The sequence below is a fragment of the Microcaecilia unicolor genome, chromosome 11 (assembly GCF_901765095.1).
Source record: "Microcaecilia unicolor chromosome 11, aMicUni1.1, whole genome shotgun sequence".
NCBI classification, from domain to species: Eukaryota; Metazoa; Chordata; class Amphibia; order Gymnophiona; family Siphonopidae; genus Microcaecilia; species Microcaecilia unicolor.
The window spans coordinates 99,667,633-99,682,998 of record NC_044041.1 but is presented as its reverse complement, the minus strand read 5'-3'; the positions used below and the strand labels follow the sequence as shown (position 1 = coordinate 99,682,998).

General features: G+C 42.6%; 1 protein-coding gene across 1 annotated transcript in view; it reads right to left on the bottom strand.

The window, feature by feature from the left end:
- Positions 1 to 1,326, bottom strand: part of LOC115480543 (unconventional myosin-If-like) — a 173,776-nt gene extending 172,450 nt beyond the window's left edge. The window contains exons 1-2 of the mRNA XM_030219298.1: positions 1,242 to 1,326; positions 150 to 287 (exon numbers count right to left, since the gene is read on the bottom strand). Coding sequence (XP_030075158.1) covers positions 150 to 227 — 78 coding nt within the window. The 5' untranslated portion in view covers positions 228 to 287; positions 1,242 to 1,326. The remainder of the gene's footprint in view (positions 1 to 149; positions 288 to 1,241) is intronic.
- Positions 1,327 to 15,366: the final 14,040 nt, after the last annotated feature.

Genomic DNA, 15,366 nt, shown 5'->3' with positions numbered 1-15,366 from the left:
CTAAGGAAAGGAGTATTGCATAGATGCAACAAGATAAAACCAGAACTAGTTTGAGTCGACATGGACTATGGAAAGAGGTTGTCCATTTTAAAGTCCTAGTTCTGAAACCCCTTCTGCTTCCGCCCTCACCATGACCTACGACAGGATACAAAGATGTAGTCATCCATGTAGCGCTTCTTCAGATTCTCCACAATTGCGTCCTCACTGATCTTGGTCAAGAGCACCATATCATCCACGCCGCTGTGCTTGACATTGTGGCTCTGCCAGTGGTATCTCTCCTTGCTACCCTGTTGGAGGGAGAATGGAAAGGAAGGTTAATCCTGTCTCTCAGTGGGACAGCAAACTCTGATGCTCTTGTAATCAGAACTCAAGACCTGAAGTAAGCCTGGCAATTTACAGTACCCAGGTACATGCTGGAGAGCCTGCGCCATTCTTAGCTTTTTTTTTTTTTTTTTTTTACAGCAGAGATAGTTCTGATTTTCCAAGGAAAAGGAGGTACTACATCAGTGGTATTCACTGATGGTCCTTGAGGACTGTAAACAAGTTGGGTTTTCAGGATACCTCCAAAGAATATGCATGATATAGATTTGCATACAATGGAGGTGGTATGCATGCAAATCAACAGGAGCATGCCTGGAGTGTGACTTCAGATCACCCTTTTCCATGCGTTATCTCATATAACATATGTCACTCTTTCACCCTATGTCTATTTGAAAGTACCTAGGCAGTAACAAGAATACATTTTTTTTTTATTTCTCTTGTCTCCTTTGGTAGCTAGTTGTGTAGCAATGTTGTATCAGATACTGTATCCTAGAGACGGCTGCATACATCATATGTTTCTGAAATTTAAAATGGTGAAAGGTATTGGGGATCCTACTTGGAAGAACCACACTTTGTTTTGATCATTCAAACACAGGTCCTTCTTAAAGGTAACCAACCGAGTGCAACAGGTTCTTTTTTTGCTGTACACTGCAGGAGAAATCTCCACCAGGTCAGTAACAGTACAGTTTCTACTTATTACCTTTAAAATGGACACACAGCAAGCACATAATTTTAGCACAGGAGGAGAAGTTAAGATGTGAATACAGCTTTAATAGATGGTGTGTAACTGTGACTCTCACTGCGAAAGGAGGACTCACCACGAAAGGCAATGAAAGGAAGCCGGTGGTTATCACAGGAAGAACAGAGGGGAAGGATTCTGAAAATGCAAGAGGGGAAGCAACCATGAAGCAATATCTCACCTGAAGCTAGCCCTGCACTATCTCTTCCCCTATAGAAATCCAAGCAATGCACACCACACAAAGTTTCAATCCAGTGCAATTCATGCTATGAAAAGTTTAAAAAAAAAGCACAAAGCAAAAAACAAAAAACAAAAAAATCAAAACAAGAAGGAAAAAAAAGTGGTAGGTGACCAATGAAGAAGATGACACACTACTCAGGAGTCCATTAGATGTTAAATATTTTCTATACCCAGTCAATAAAAAGTTGGCAAAGATCCAACATGGACCATGTTTTGGTGTAAAAAGTCAGGGATCATCAACTGTGATATTCCAATTCAATGATTCCAAAAAAGTGGTCAGACTCAGAGAAGGTCCAGACCTTCAGTCCAAACACTTTACAAGGCTCAGTGCTCACACTGCTCAAGCAACAACTGCAATCAAACACTGCCAATAAAAGTTGACGACCCTTGACGCAGGCTTTATATGTCGAAACACGGTCCATGTTGGGCCTTTGTTAACCTTTTTATTGACTGGATTATAGAATAAATTCATCATCTTATGGACTCCTGAGTAGTGTATCATGTCCTTTATTGATTGCCTAACACTTTAATTCTCATGAAAAGTTTCAAGTCATCCCTGCATTACCTTGTCTTGAAATGGTGCACAATACCAGATGGCAAAACACGGTGAGCCTGGGAGATGGTGAAAGTGAGAGGATCTCCTGCACAGCTGGAAAGTGGCTTAGGAACAGCCTCAGACCCAGTTTCTAGAGAGATATTTTTGTCCAGTCCAGGTTTTTGAACTTTCATCTCAGTATGGGACTGACTCAGCCTGTCATAGCTATCATGAAAACGAACTGGTAAGCATAACCTTTGGGAAGGAGATATTTTCAGTGAATTCTTTGTCAAGAGCTCTGATATTAGTTTTACCCTTCTGTATATTTTGTTTAAAAGGTAGAGGATGTGTCTTAATTTCCCATAAATAAACAGTGGATTTTCCCCAAGTCAATTTAATAATGGTCTATGGACTTTTCCTTTAGGAAGCCATCCAGACCTTTTTTAGACCCTGCTAAGCTAACCGCCTTTACCACTTTCTCTGGCAATGAATTCCAGAGTTTAATTGCACGTTGAATGAAGAAACATTTTCTCTGAATCATATTAAAACAATTTACATCTACCCATTCCACTTCACTCATTACTTTATAGACTTATATAATATCTCCCCTAAGTTGTCTTTTCTCCAAGCTGAAGAGCCCTAGACGTTTCAGCCTTTTCTCATAGGGAAATTGTCCCATTCCCTTTATCATTTTCATCGCCCTTCTCTGTGCCTTTTTCTAATTCCACTATATGATGCATAAACACACACTCTTCATAAAAGTTCATGCTCGGTGAGGTTTTATACGGTGGGTGCATGTTGGACCCTGCTGCAAAATGAAGGGCTGCTCCACAAGTTGCTGCAGACCAGTCTTCAATCCCTCTCCCTCTCTCCCCATCCCTGTGATCAGAGTTGAGGGAATCCATCCAGCATACTCCATTCCCTCAGGTTTTAATTAAGCAGGGAGATTCTGTTTACAGCATGGCTATACCCAGAAAGGGAGATTTGGCAGAATTTCTTATGTGACACATGGATAGATCTAGGATTTAAAAAAGGCATGGAGGCTGCAAAAGGTGTGATGTATCAACACATCCCCCTCACAGTCATCTTACCTTCTGCTCTTTCTCCCCCTTCTCTTCTGATTCCTCCTGGTTTCTCTCCACCTATCCCTCTCTATATCTTTCCATTCACCCCTCACTTTCACCAGCAATGGTACAACCATCATGGGCTTCCCAAGAAGGCTGGGGTAACCTTGATGGTTAAAACCAAAACATCTGGAGAAGACTGTTGCCAGAGCAACTCTGGAGGACTTCAGATCATAATTATTTCATAATCATAAAATATCTATGTTCCCTGATGTGTCTGTAAAAACACAAAAGATTAGGAAATAATTTATTTTGCTGTATCCCAAGGTGATTTCATTGGGTATTGGTTTTGCCTTAAAATTTCCTTGAAAATTGTTAAAGGAGAGACTGTGCTTTTTGAAATCCAGGTCAGGTGCAACAATTTATCCAGATTCAGTTACTTGAAAGGAGCCTAGCAGAAGGCCTGTCTTGAGTATGTTCAGTTCGTAAGTTCTGCATGTTATGATATTAAGTTGGAGATTTGTATGCCTTTGATAATACCTTTATTTGTAATAGGGTTTTCCATTTTCTTTGTTAGCCCTTCTCTCAATTTTATGAAGGGTTCTTTTACTAAGCTACGGTAAAAAATGGCCTGCGGTAGTGTAGGTATGTGTGTATTGGGTGCGCGCTGGACCAGTTTTTACCGCATCTGCAAAAAATGGGCTTTTTTAAATGGGATGGGAAAAGGGCCTGTGGTAAAACTGAAATCAGCGAATGCCCAAAACCAGCCTGAGCCCTTAATGCCACCCATTGATCTAGCGGTAAGGGCTCAAGCGCTACACATGCAGTGACTGGTCAGCATGCCCCAAGTGCTGATTACTGCCGGAAATGGTGTGTGTGGGAGGAAATAAATAAATAAATCATCCAGGTGGTATGGGTATGCACCAAATCTGAAATTACCGCTGGGGGGGGGGGGGGGGGGCGCGGTAGCCTGGCAGTAGTCTCATTTTGGCGCTTGCTGCATGTGCCTTTCTGAAAGGGCCCCTGAATTTGCAGGGTTTTTGGTACTGTTATATGTTACTGATTTAGTTTTATTTGTAGCTGTGGAACAAACTCTTTTCCGATTTGGTATATGATTGCTTGACACAATAATTTCTGTTTATTTTGATGGATTGTAAATTGTTCTAAATTAAAAAAAAAAGCAAACATCAATGAGTTTGAAAGGGCTGAATGTTTTGGATTGGACAATGTTTGAAAAGGCTGAATATTTCTATTTAGGTAGCTGTTTAGACTATTATAAAACTTCGTAGTAAGACATAGATGGGGCACTAAGAGAGCTTCTTAAAGGGATCAGCATGCTACAGAAGAAGCTACCCCTCCCCCTTCCCTTCCAATCACTTCTGTCCTGCTCTGAAGACCTTCTCTTCCTGATGCCCCTCCTGAATAGAAGCCCTCATTCCAACCCTTCCCAAACAGAAGCACCTTCCTGTTGCCCTTCCTACACCAAAGTCCTCCCAATCACTCCCTCCCTAGGCCTCCTCAGGGCCTATCTTTTATCCCTGGTGTCTAGTGGGATCAGGGCAGGAGACATCCCCAATTGCTCCAACCCCTTGCCGGTGCTCTTATATGGCAGCTTTACCCTTAGTGGTAGTATTACAAGGCTATTGCTAGGGGTTGCAGGCATTACTTTGAACACAGTGCCAGCAAAGGGCAGGAATGACTGCAAATTGCTCCTTCCCCAACCCCACTAGACGCAAGGGATTAAAAGGTGGGAGGGTACTTTGGATAACACGAGGGGGGACTGGGGTGAGAGGCATTGGGGGGGGGGCTTCTAGTCAAGGGCATTAGAAGGGGAGCTTTTATTCAGGGCATTGGGCGGTCTGGTGGAGGAGTAGCCTAGTGGTTAGTGCAGCAGACCTTGATCCTGGGGAACTGGGTTCAATTCCCACTACAGCTCCTTGTGACTTTGGGCAAGTCACTTAACCCTCCCTTGCCCCAGGTACAAAATAAGTACCTGTATATATGTAAACTGCTTTGAAAGTAGTTGCAAAATACCACAGAAAGGCAGTATATCAAGTCCCATTTCCCTTTCCCTTTGTGGCAGGGGATAATGTGAAAAGCATTGGCCTCTTTAAGAAGCAACTAAAGTGACAAAAATGGGTGTGGTATTACACATGCAGTATAGCAAAACAAACAGTAATCCACAAAAGATAAAACTTTTAATGTTTCTTTATATTGTTACATTAAAAGTTTCCTCTTTTGTGGATTACTGTTTGTTTTGCTACCATTTAAGAAGCAGCCTGGGAACATCAGGTCATAGCTTAATGATTCAGTGCTACCATTCAACTGAAACAGCGCTTGCTAAAGTCTCCAATGACTTGTTCCTGGCCAGATCCAAAGGGCTCTATTCTATCCTCATCCTTCTCGATCTATCTGCTACTTTTGACACTGTTGATCACAGCCTACTCCTTGATACGCTGTCCTCTGTCCTCACTTGGATTTCAGGATTCTGTTCTTTCCTGGTTTTCTTCTTATCTCTCCCAGCGTACCTTTAGTGTATACTCTAGTGGATCCTCCTCTACTTCTATCCCACTGTCAGTTGGTGTACCTCAGGGATCTGTCCTGGGCCCTCTTCTTTCTCCATCTATACTTCTTCCTTTGGTACTCTGATCTCATCCCATGGTTTTCATTATCATCTTTACGCTCATGACTCCCAGATCTACCTCTCCACACCAGAAATCTCAGCTGAAATCCAGGCCAAAGTATCAGCCTGCCTGTCTGACATTGCTGCTTGGATGTCTCAGCGCCATCTGAAACTAAACATGACCAAGACTGAGCTTCTTATCTTTCTCCCTAAACCATCCTCTCCTCCTCCCCTATTCTCTATTTCTGTGGATAACACTCTCATCCTTCCTGTCTCATCAGCTCGTAACCATGGGGTCATCTTCGACTCCTCCCTCCCCTTCTCTGCACATATTCAGCAGACTGCTAAAACCTGTCGTTTCTTTCTCTATAATATCACCAAAAATCGCCCTTTCCTTTCGGAGCACACTACCAGAACCCTCATCCACACTCTTATCACCTTTTGCTTAGACTATTGCAACTTGCTTCTCACAGGTCTCCCACTTAGCCATCTCTCTCCTCTTCAATCTGTTCAAAATTCTGCTGCACGACTAATATTCCGCCAGTGTCGTTATGCTCATATTAGCCCTCTCCTCAAGTCACTTCACTGGCTTCCTCTCCGTTTCCGCATACAGTTCAACTCCTCTTATTGACCTATAAGTGCATTCACTCTGCAGCTCCTCAGTACCTCTCCACCCTCATCTCTCCCTACATTCCTCCCCGGGAACTCTGTTCACTAGGTAAATCTCTCTTATCTGCACCCTTCTCCTCCACTGCTAACTCCAGACTCCGTTCCTTTTATCTTGCTGCACCATATGCCTGGAATAGACTTCCTGAGCCGGTACGTCAAGCTTGGTGCGGCAAATGAGAGGAAGCCCATGCAATTCCTATGGGCTTCCCCTCATTTGCCACGTGGGAATCGCTAGCGCAGCTTTGTAAAAGAAACCCTAAGCAAAAAGCACTTTGTTTTTATATGGTTTGTGGAGATTACTACTACTACTTATCATTTTTATAGTGCTACTAGACGTACACAGAGCTGTACACTTGAACATGAAGAGACAGTCCCTGCTCGACAGAGCTTACAATCTAATTAGGACAGACAAACAGGACAAATAAGAGATAAGGGAATATTAATGTGAGGATAATAAAATAAGGGTTCTGAACAAGTGAATAAGGGTTAGGAGTTAAAAGCAGCATCAAAAAGGTGGGCTTAGCTTAGATTTGAAGACGGCCAGACCGTCTTCAAATCTAAGCTAAGCCCACCTTTTTGATGCTGCTTTTAACTCCTAACCCTTATTCACTTGTTCAGAACCCATATTTTATCATCCTCACTTTAATATTCCCTTATCACTTGTTTGTCCTGTTTGTCTGTCCTAATTAGATTGTAGCTCTGTTGAGCTGGGACTGTCTCTTCATGTTCAAGTGTACAGAGCTGCATACTCTAGTAGTGTTATAGAAATGATAAGTAGTAGTAGTAGTACCAGGCAGCTTGAATAACACTGCTTGTGAGATCAATCGCAAGCAGTGTATTCATGTATCGTGGGAGTGACTAACCTGTGGTGCGGCACCCCCAATAATTTTGAAAAGTTGGCTCCTATGTACATGGGAAACTAAGGTATGGTAAAAGCTGACTTTTACCACACCTAATAAATACCCCCTAAATACAATAATGCTTTCAAGGGGGACCCGAGTCAGGACCCTCTACAATAATGACATAATGAAATACAAGTAATGCAACACATGAAGCTCAGGAAAGAACAAAAAAAAAAAATACAGATTCTCATGTATGATTTTTGTTCCTTTTTCTGATACTACTCTCATAATTGAGAAGCTAAATCTGAGAAGAAATCCTGAAGCGCTCTCTCTTAGACACACAGTACAATATCCAAGCTTAGGTCATGCATAGAAGAAAATAAATAACTTTTTTCCCTCTGTCCTTTTCTTGTATTTGAATCTCTCTTTTTTCCTCTTTCTCCTTTTTAATTTCACCTCCTTTTTCTCTCTAGCTCTGTCTCTTTCTTTTCTCTGTTTCTGTTTTCCCCTTCTCCTCTCTCTGATTCTGTCTCCCTTCCTCCTTCCCTCTTCTTAATTTCTCCCTCTTCCTCTCTCTAGTTCTGTCTTTCTCTTTTTCTCGGTCTTCCCCTTCCTCTTTCTAGTTCTCAATCTCTATCTTCTTTCTCTCTCTCCTTAAATTTCCACTCCCTTCCCCTTTTCTTTTGTTATCAATCTCATTCCCTATCTACCTCAATCTCTCTCATTCTCAGCATCTCCTTCTGCTCTCACACCTTCCCTTATCTCTATTACCTACTCATATCTATGTAAAAATTTAATTGGAGGTTTTGAAAAGAGCATTAGTTTCAAATCTCCATCCTTTGGAGATCATAGAGTCAAAACAGAAGTAGAGGGCCTGGAAGGGGAACAGATAAAGAACTTAGTATAGTTACAGTATAGACTCAATTATTCGACCTTCGCTAATCTGACCATCCAGCATATCCGATAGACCTCCTAGTGATGTCATCACATTTATTTCTATTAAAAATCTTTATTTTAGAATAATTTTTGGAAATTGGGAACTCTATGCCTTTGTTTATGCATTGTTGGAGGGGTTTATGCAGTGTTTTCTATATTATCCAACTTTTCATTTACCTGACAACTGGTTGGTCCTGCTTATGTCAGATAATTGAGACTGTACTGTACAATGGTGATTGGTGGAGAGAGAAACCCCTATGAAGAGACTTCACTGACAAAACAACAACCATAACAGCGAGACTAAGTACAGGATAAATAAATAGATAGAATACCTTAAAATAAAATATTTAAAAATGTACCCAGTCCCTGTAATGTACATGTTTATGAATTGCTATGCAAACTCAGTTCAACCGGTTTTATGATGTAATGATGTTCCTTTTTTTGTTCTCCTCCACAATCAAGACCCTCACCTCTCCCATCAAGAACCCCACCCCTCCGATCACTATCCCTGCCTGTCCAATCAAGATCCTCACCTCCCCATCAGAAGGCTCACCCCAAGTACCCCTCCTCCTGACCCCCATGCCCCTACTGGCATGTTTCTCATGGTCTAGTGCAGTGAATTCCAACCTTTTTTCATGCATAGGGCCACAAAGTGTTGAAATAATGGACTTTTTACCATGCAATTATTGACACGAATAAGATTTAATTAGAAGTAGAACTTATGTACATAAATTTAGGTGTGGGATCCTTCTCTCTCCCCATCTAGCATCTCTTCCCTTGCCCCTTCTCTCCCCATCCAGTATTTTTCTTCTTCCCCTCTCTCCCCATCCAGTATTTCTCCCCTTTTCACTCTCTCCCCATCCAGCATTTCTCCCCTTGCCCCCTCTCTCCCCATCCAGCATCTTTCCCATCTCTCCCATCCAGCATCTTTCCTTGCCTTCTCTCTCCCCAACCAGCATCTCTCTCCCTTTGCCCCTACTTCCCATCCAGCATCTCTCCTGCAGCCACTGCTGCTTCTCCCAACAAGCAGCAGTGGCAGGCAAATCAAGGAGTAACAGACAACGAGGCCACAGGCTGAGACACACACTGGTCAGCTCTGCATCCCCTGCCCCTCTGATGTCAACTTCCTGTTCCAGGGCAGGGGATTGGCAGAGCCAACAGCCCTGTACCTGCTACTCCTTGCTTTGCCCTCTGCTGCTGCTCATTGGGAAAAGCAGCTGTGGCCACGGTGAGAAGGTGGAAGATGAAGGGATGAACGTGAAGAAAAAAGGTGCCTGAACACTGTATCAGTGCGTACTAGCATTAAAAAAGCCCTACATGGGCATCATCATCCTGCAGTATCTCAGTACTGCAAGTTGCTGACTCCCATGTTAAATGACTAATTATGCATGTAAGCCATCTCACAAGCAGCATTATTTCAGCCAGCCTCAGAACATCAGGCCTCAAGCAGTGGCTTGATGCTCCCAACCACATCTTAAAGGGCTATCAGAGCTTTCCCCCACCCTCCTTGATCACCATCCCCACTCCCCCAATCAAGACCCGCATCACCGATCATCATTCCCACCCCTCCATCAAGAACCTCACCCCGATCAGAAGGCTTATCCCCCAAAGTAACTGAGATCTCTGATTTGGCAACTCACAGACCTAGGGCTCCCTGATCTGAGGCCCTTATGGTTCCAGGGTCATGATTGAAGAACTCCTCAGCTGGGTGGCTTGAGTCCAGTACTCTCTCCTAGTTTGCCCTACCCACTCTCCTATTCCCCATGCATCCACTAACGACCTCTAAACAAACCTTTCACCTACAAGACTACTGCTAGGAGCAGCAGGCACCATTTTGAATCCTGTGCTGGCAAGGGCAGGAGTGATTGGGGATCTCTCCTGCCCAAACCCTACTAGACACCAGGGATTAACTCACCATCCACTTTTTCACCTACCCCACCCTTTCACTTATGTACCTTACAACCTACATCCTCATCTACCCCCCCCCCCCCATACCTTCTTCCTCTTTTATTTACTTGCAGCTATCCACTATTAGCTTTTCACACACCACTCACCTGCCTAACCTTGGGATGTTGGTTAATGGTTGAAAGGGGCCAGGGATTATGTAGATGGATGTTGCTGGCTATGTAGACAGGGAGTATTTTAGAATGGTGTTTAGTGGGTGGGAGTGTTAGCGTGGAGGTGTATGTGAGGCTCTCTAGTCCAGGGACAGAGTCTCCCAAGCCTCAGGGATCCAATGTCATAACAACTAGACCAGAGTCTCCAATTCAGTAGCGAGAGATGTTCCATTTGGGTTTAGCGCTCACCGCTGAATTGGAGACTGTCTGGTCTAGTCCTCGATGACGCTGGACCCCTGAGGTTTGGAGACTGTGCTGGACTCCTGGTTTGTGAGGCTACAGTATATACAGATTATTTGGCATTTTGTAAAGTCTGTAAGATGTAGCTTTTTGTGCGGCTTCTAGTTGCATTTTGATCATCCAATGCATAATTCAGTGGTCTGGGTATTTCTTTTATTGAATTTTATGATTTTACTAGTAAAAAGGCCCATTTCTGACACAAATAAAACGGGCGCTAGCAAGGTTTCCTCGGAGTGTGTATGTTTGAGACCGTGTATGTGAGAGTGACTGTGTGTGAGAGAGAGAGTGAATGTGCAAGTGTGTGTGTGTGTGAGAGCGAGAGTGAGTCTGGGTGCGAGTGTGTCTGTGAGAGAGAGAGTGTATGTGTGTGAGAATGAGAGTGTGTGCAAGTGCTTATGTGAGACACAGTGTGAGAGAGAGAGTGTGTTTCACACCGATACAGTGTGTGCGAGAGAGAGAGAGTGTTGGTGTGAGAAACAGACTCTCTGTGAGACTGAGTGTATGAGACCAAGAGAGTGTGTGAGTGACTGTGTGACACATAGAGAGTGAATGTGATTACAGTGGAGACAGAGTGTATGAGAGACAGTGCGTGAGAGTGAGAGAGAGAAAGACATTGACTGTGAGAGCGAGGCAGTGTGCGAGAGAGAGAGAGAGAGAGAGAGTGTGTGTGTGTGTGTGACAGAGATCCCTCCCCCCCTCTCTGGTGTCAGGCCCCCCCTCCCTCCCTCTCTATGGTGTCAGCCCCCCCCCCTCTGGTGTCCTGAGCGTTACTGTGCAGGGACGCTGAGCTCTGGCTGTGCTTCAAGGAACTGACCAATCCTATTAATAGAATGCACCTCCAACATTCTGAAGCCAAGAAACCTCGTGTGGTTGGTCACTTCTGCTTGTGACGAACCCGGAAGTACGTGATGTCAATTCAGGAGATGGATACAGAGAGCAGGAATGCCCAGCCATGCAGTCAGCTTCAGAATGTTGGAGGTGCATTTTATTATATAGGATGTAATGTGATACTGTTTCTCATGTATATAATTATGTTTATATTACATTATTATACTATTTTTAATGTGTATTTGAATGGCAGAGGGATAACACAAGTAAAGTAGCATGTCAGAAAATGCAATCAGTCACTAGAAGAGGGTATGGAGACAATATTTATTGGATTTCTCCCTCACCTGGGTACTACAATAGGTGTCACGATTGAGTGATGCCTGGGGCTCCCTTCTACTCACTGCAGAAGTTGTGAATACCTCCTCTGTAGTATCACCAGTTGGTTGACCAATGGAACAGAATCTGGGCCCCGAAAACAAACTCATAAATTCTGCCTGAATGCCAGTTTTCAGATTTGGTTTGTTGATTGAAGAATGACTTCAGCTTTCATCAGAATAAGTGACAACCTTGGATATGCCAATCCAATCCCCTTCCCCCAACAGACATTCTTACTGGTTACTAGTAATCTTCAGAAGCAGAAGCAAAACATTTAAGGAATAAAGTAATTGATTTTCACAACCTATAGAACACTGCTTCCTGTTCCTTCCATCTATGGTTGTGACACTGCCTCAAAACCATGTTTGCAAAATCCTTCCTTTTAAGAACATAAGAGCCTAAGAAAAGCCATGCTGAGTCAGACTGAGGTCCATTGAGTCAAGCATCGTGTCTCTGACAGTGGCCAGGCCTGGTCACAATTATCTGGCAGATCACAAAAGGCAGATCTATTGCCATAGTTAATTTACATCGATGAACAGCAGCTCTTCCAAGTCTATAGCTAATAAATTTTATGGACTTTCTTTCAGGAACTTATACAATCCTCTATTAATTCCATTATGTTGATTGCCTTGACCACATACTCTGGCAACAAATTCCACAGTTTAATTACAGACTGAATGAATAAAAAAGCTTTCTATGATTTGTTTTCACTCTGCTGGTCATTAGTTTTATGGACAGTCCTCTTTTTTTGTGTTGCTTGGCAGGTTAAACAACTATTCTATTCTAATCTGCGATTTCTATTCCGCTTTTAACGAGATTCAAAGTGGATCACAGAGCAAAGAGATATCCCAACTGTATAGAATTACATTAAATCAATAATCTAATCTTAATAAAAATATCTATCTAAGTCATTTTTATAAAACATAGCGTTAAGAAATGAACAATAGGTATTTACAACCTTTTGAAAAGAACTGTAAGAAGTAGTTAAGCGAACTGTTGCAGGTAGACTATTCCATATATTTGTGTCTTGAAAGGCAAAAGAATGTTCCCAAACAGACTTCAATTTAATGTTTTTTTTTTACAGAAGGGACATCGAGAGATAGATTTTTAGAACTCCTGATGCCCTCTATGACTTGGGAATATAAGCAAGTTTCCTACCATAACTGAATTAAGCTTTCCTGGTTCTCTTCTTACCTCTCACTCCGTACTTTCAGCGTTCACTATGGTGGATCCTCTTCAACTTCCCTCCCGCTTTCTGTAGATGTGCCTCAAGGCTCTGTCCTTGGACCACTCCTTTTCTCCATCTATACCTCTTCCCTTGGTGCCCTGATCTCTTCCCATGGCTTTCACTACCACCTTTACACTGATGACTCTCAGATCTACATCTCCACCCCTAAAATCTCAATTTTAATCCAGGACAAAATCTCTGCCTGCTTGTCTGACATTGCTGCCTGGATGTCTCAACGCCATCTTAAATTAAACATGTCTAAAACCGAACTTCTCATTTTTCCCCTAAACCCTCCTCCCCTATTCCCCCTTCTCTATCTCCATCAATGGCTCTCATATCCTCCCGGTCTCCTCAGCTCGTAACCTTGGAGTCTTCTTCGATTCCTCTCTCTCCTTCTCTGCCCATATTCAACAAATTGCCAAAACCTGTTGCTTCTTTATCTACAACATTAGCAAAATTCGTCCCTTCCTTTCTGAACACGCCACCAGAGCCCTTATCCACACCCTTGTTACTTCTCGCTTAGACTATTGCAATTTACTTCTCACTAGTCTTCCGCTCAGTCATCTCTCTCCTCTCCAGTCTGTCCAGAATTCTGCAGCACGACTTATTTTCCGCCAGAATCGTTATGCCCACACTAGCCCACTCCTCAAGTCACATCACCGGCTCCCTGTCCGCTTCTGTATTCAGTTCAAACTCCTCTTGCTGACCTTTAAATGCATCCACTCTATGACCCCTCACTACCTCTCATCTCATTTCTCCCTACATTCCTCCCCGTGAACTCCACTCTCTGAACAAATCTCTCTTATCATCCCCCTTCTCCTCCACTGCTAACTCCAGACTTCATTCCTTTTGTCTTGTGGCACCTTATGCCTGGAACCGACTTCCTGAGCCCATACGTCTAGCTCCATCTCTACCTGTTTTTAAATCTATGCTGAAAACCCACCTTTTCACTACTGCCTTTGGCTCCTAACCCTACTCATTTGCCCTTCTTCTCTCCTGTTCCTCTTTATCAGTAATTCCCTTGCCCGTAAATGTCTTGTCTGTCTGTTTTTACCTAGATTGTAAGCTGTTTGAGCAGGGACTGTCTCTGTGTCTCATGTTCAGTGCTGCGTACGCCTGGTAGCGCTATACAAATGTTATTAGTAGTAGTAGTCCCAACTAGACTACAGTAATGCAGCATATGTAGGCTATGATCGATGTAGACTGTTCAAAACACAGCAGTAAGATTGATATTCAAAAAGTCAAATATGATAGAGCAACCCCACTACTCATAATGCTACATTGGCTCCCGATCAAGGCCAGACTATTTTTCAAAACCAGCATAATCATCTTCAAAATACTGTTTGGCATGTCACCGGACTGCATGCTAGACATGGTCAAACTATCACCAAGAAATGCAAACCTGGGAACCAGAGGTTAGCTACTACTTCACCTGCCCAACTGAAAAAATGTACTAACAAGTCCAACTACATGATGGGATTTAGCTATCTGGGCTCAAAATGGTGAAACTCAATTCCCAGAGTCATAAGAAGCATCACGAACTACCTCCAATTCAGAAAAGACCTAAAGACCTACCTCTTCAGGAAATTCTATGAGTAAAATATGAACTAATCATTATGGAACAGTACACAACACAACCTCTAACTGTAACGCATCATTTCATATAAGAAATTAACTAAGACATATCTTCCCAAGAAATCCAATGATTATTCCATACACACTAATAGTTCTCTTGCCAACCACTGTAAAACACAGCATTATACAACCTTGTAAATGTAATTGAATCAATGTAATCTCTAACAACTGTTAAATGTAAGCCACATTGAACCAAAACCCACTTTTGGATAATTGTAGGATTCAAATATGAATGAATGAATGAATGATAATCTTAGCCAATAAAGTTATTCAACAGGGGGCTAACTTCAGAAACCTGCCTGATCCAAAGATTAATCTAACAGCTGTATTCTGCAGAAGTTGGAGTCGCCATATTTGTTGTTTATTTATGTTGCAATATAAAGAACTACAATAATCCAATAATGGAAGCAAAATTGCCTATTCCCTATTTAACCAGTCTACCCCACTCACAATTTTTATAATCTTCTATCCTATCTCAGTTGACATTTCTCCAAGCTGAAAACCTTAAACTGTCCCCTTTATAAATTTATCACCCATCTCTGAACCTTTTCTAGTTGCTCTATAGCCTTTCTGAGTTGAGGTGACCTGGAGTGCACACAATACGCAAGGTGTGGACATACCAGGGAACTGGAGGGAAGCATGATTATATTCTCAGTTTTGTTCTCTATCCCTTTTTGGATAATCTGTATCATTTTATTTGCTGTTTTTTTTAGCAGCCACAGCAAAGTCGGCTGAAAATTTCAACAGATTTTATGAAAGCAGATATGGTCAAGACAGTTAGCGTAGCTAAGTCTATAAGGAGTTTAGACATGTTCTTGGAGGAAAAGGCCATAAACCAATGTTTGCCATGTAGGCTGGGAAAGCCACTGCTTATCCCTGGGGTACACAACAAGGAATGAATTTAATCCTTGATATCTTGTCTGAATTGGCCACTGTTGGAGGGAGGATGCTGAGACTGATGGACCTTTGGTCTG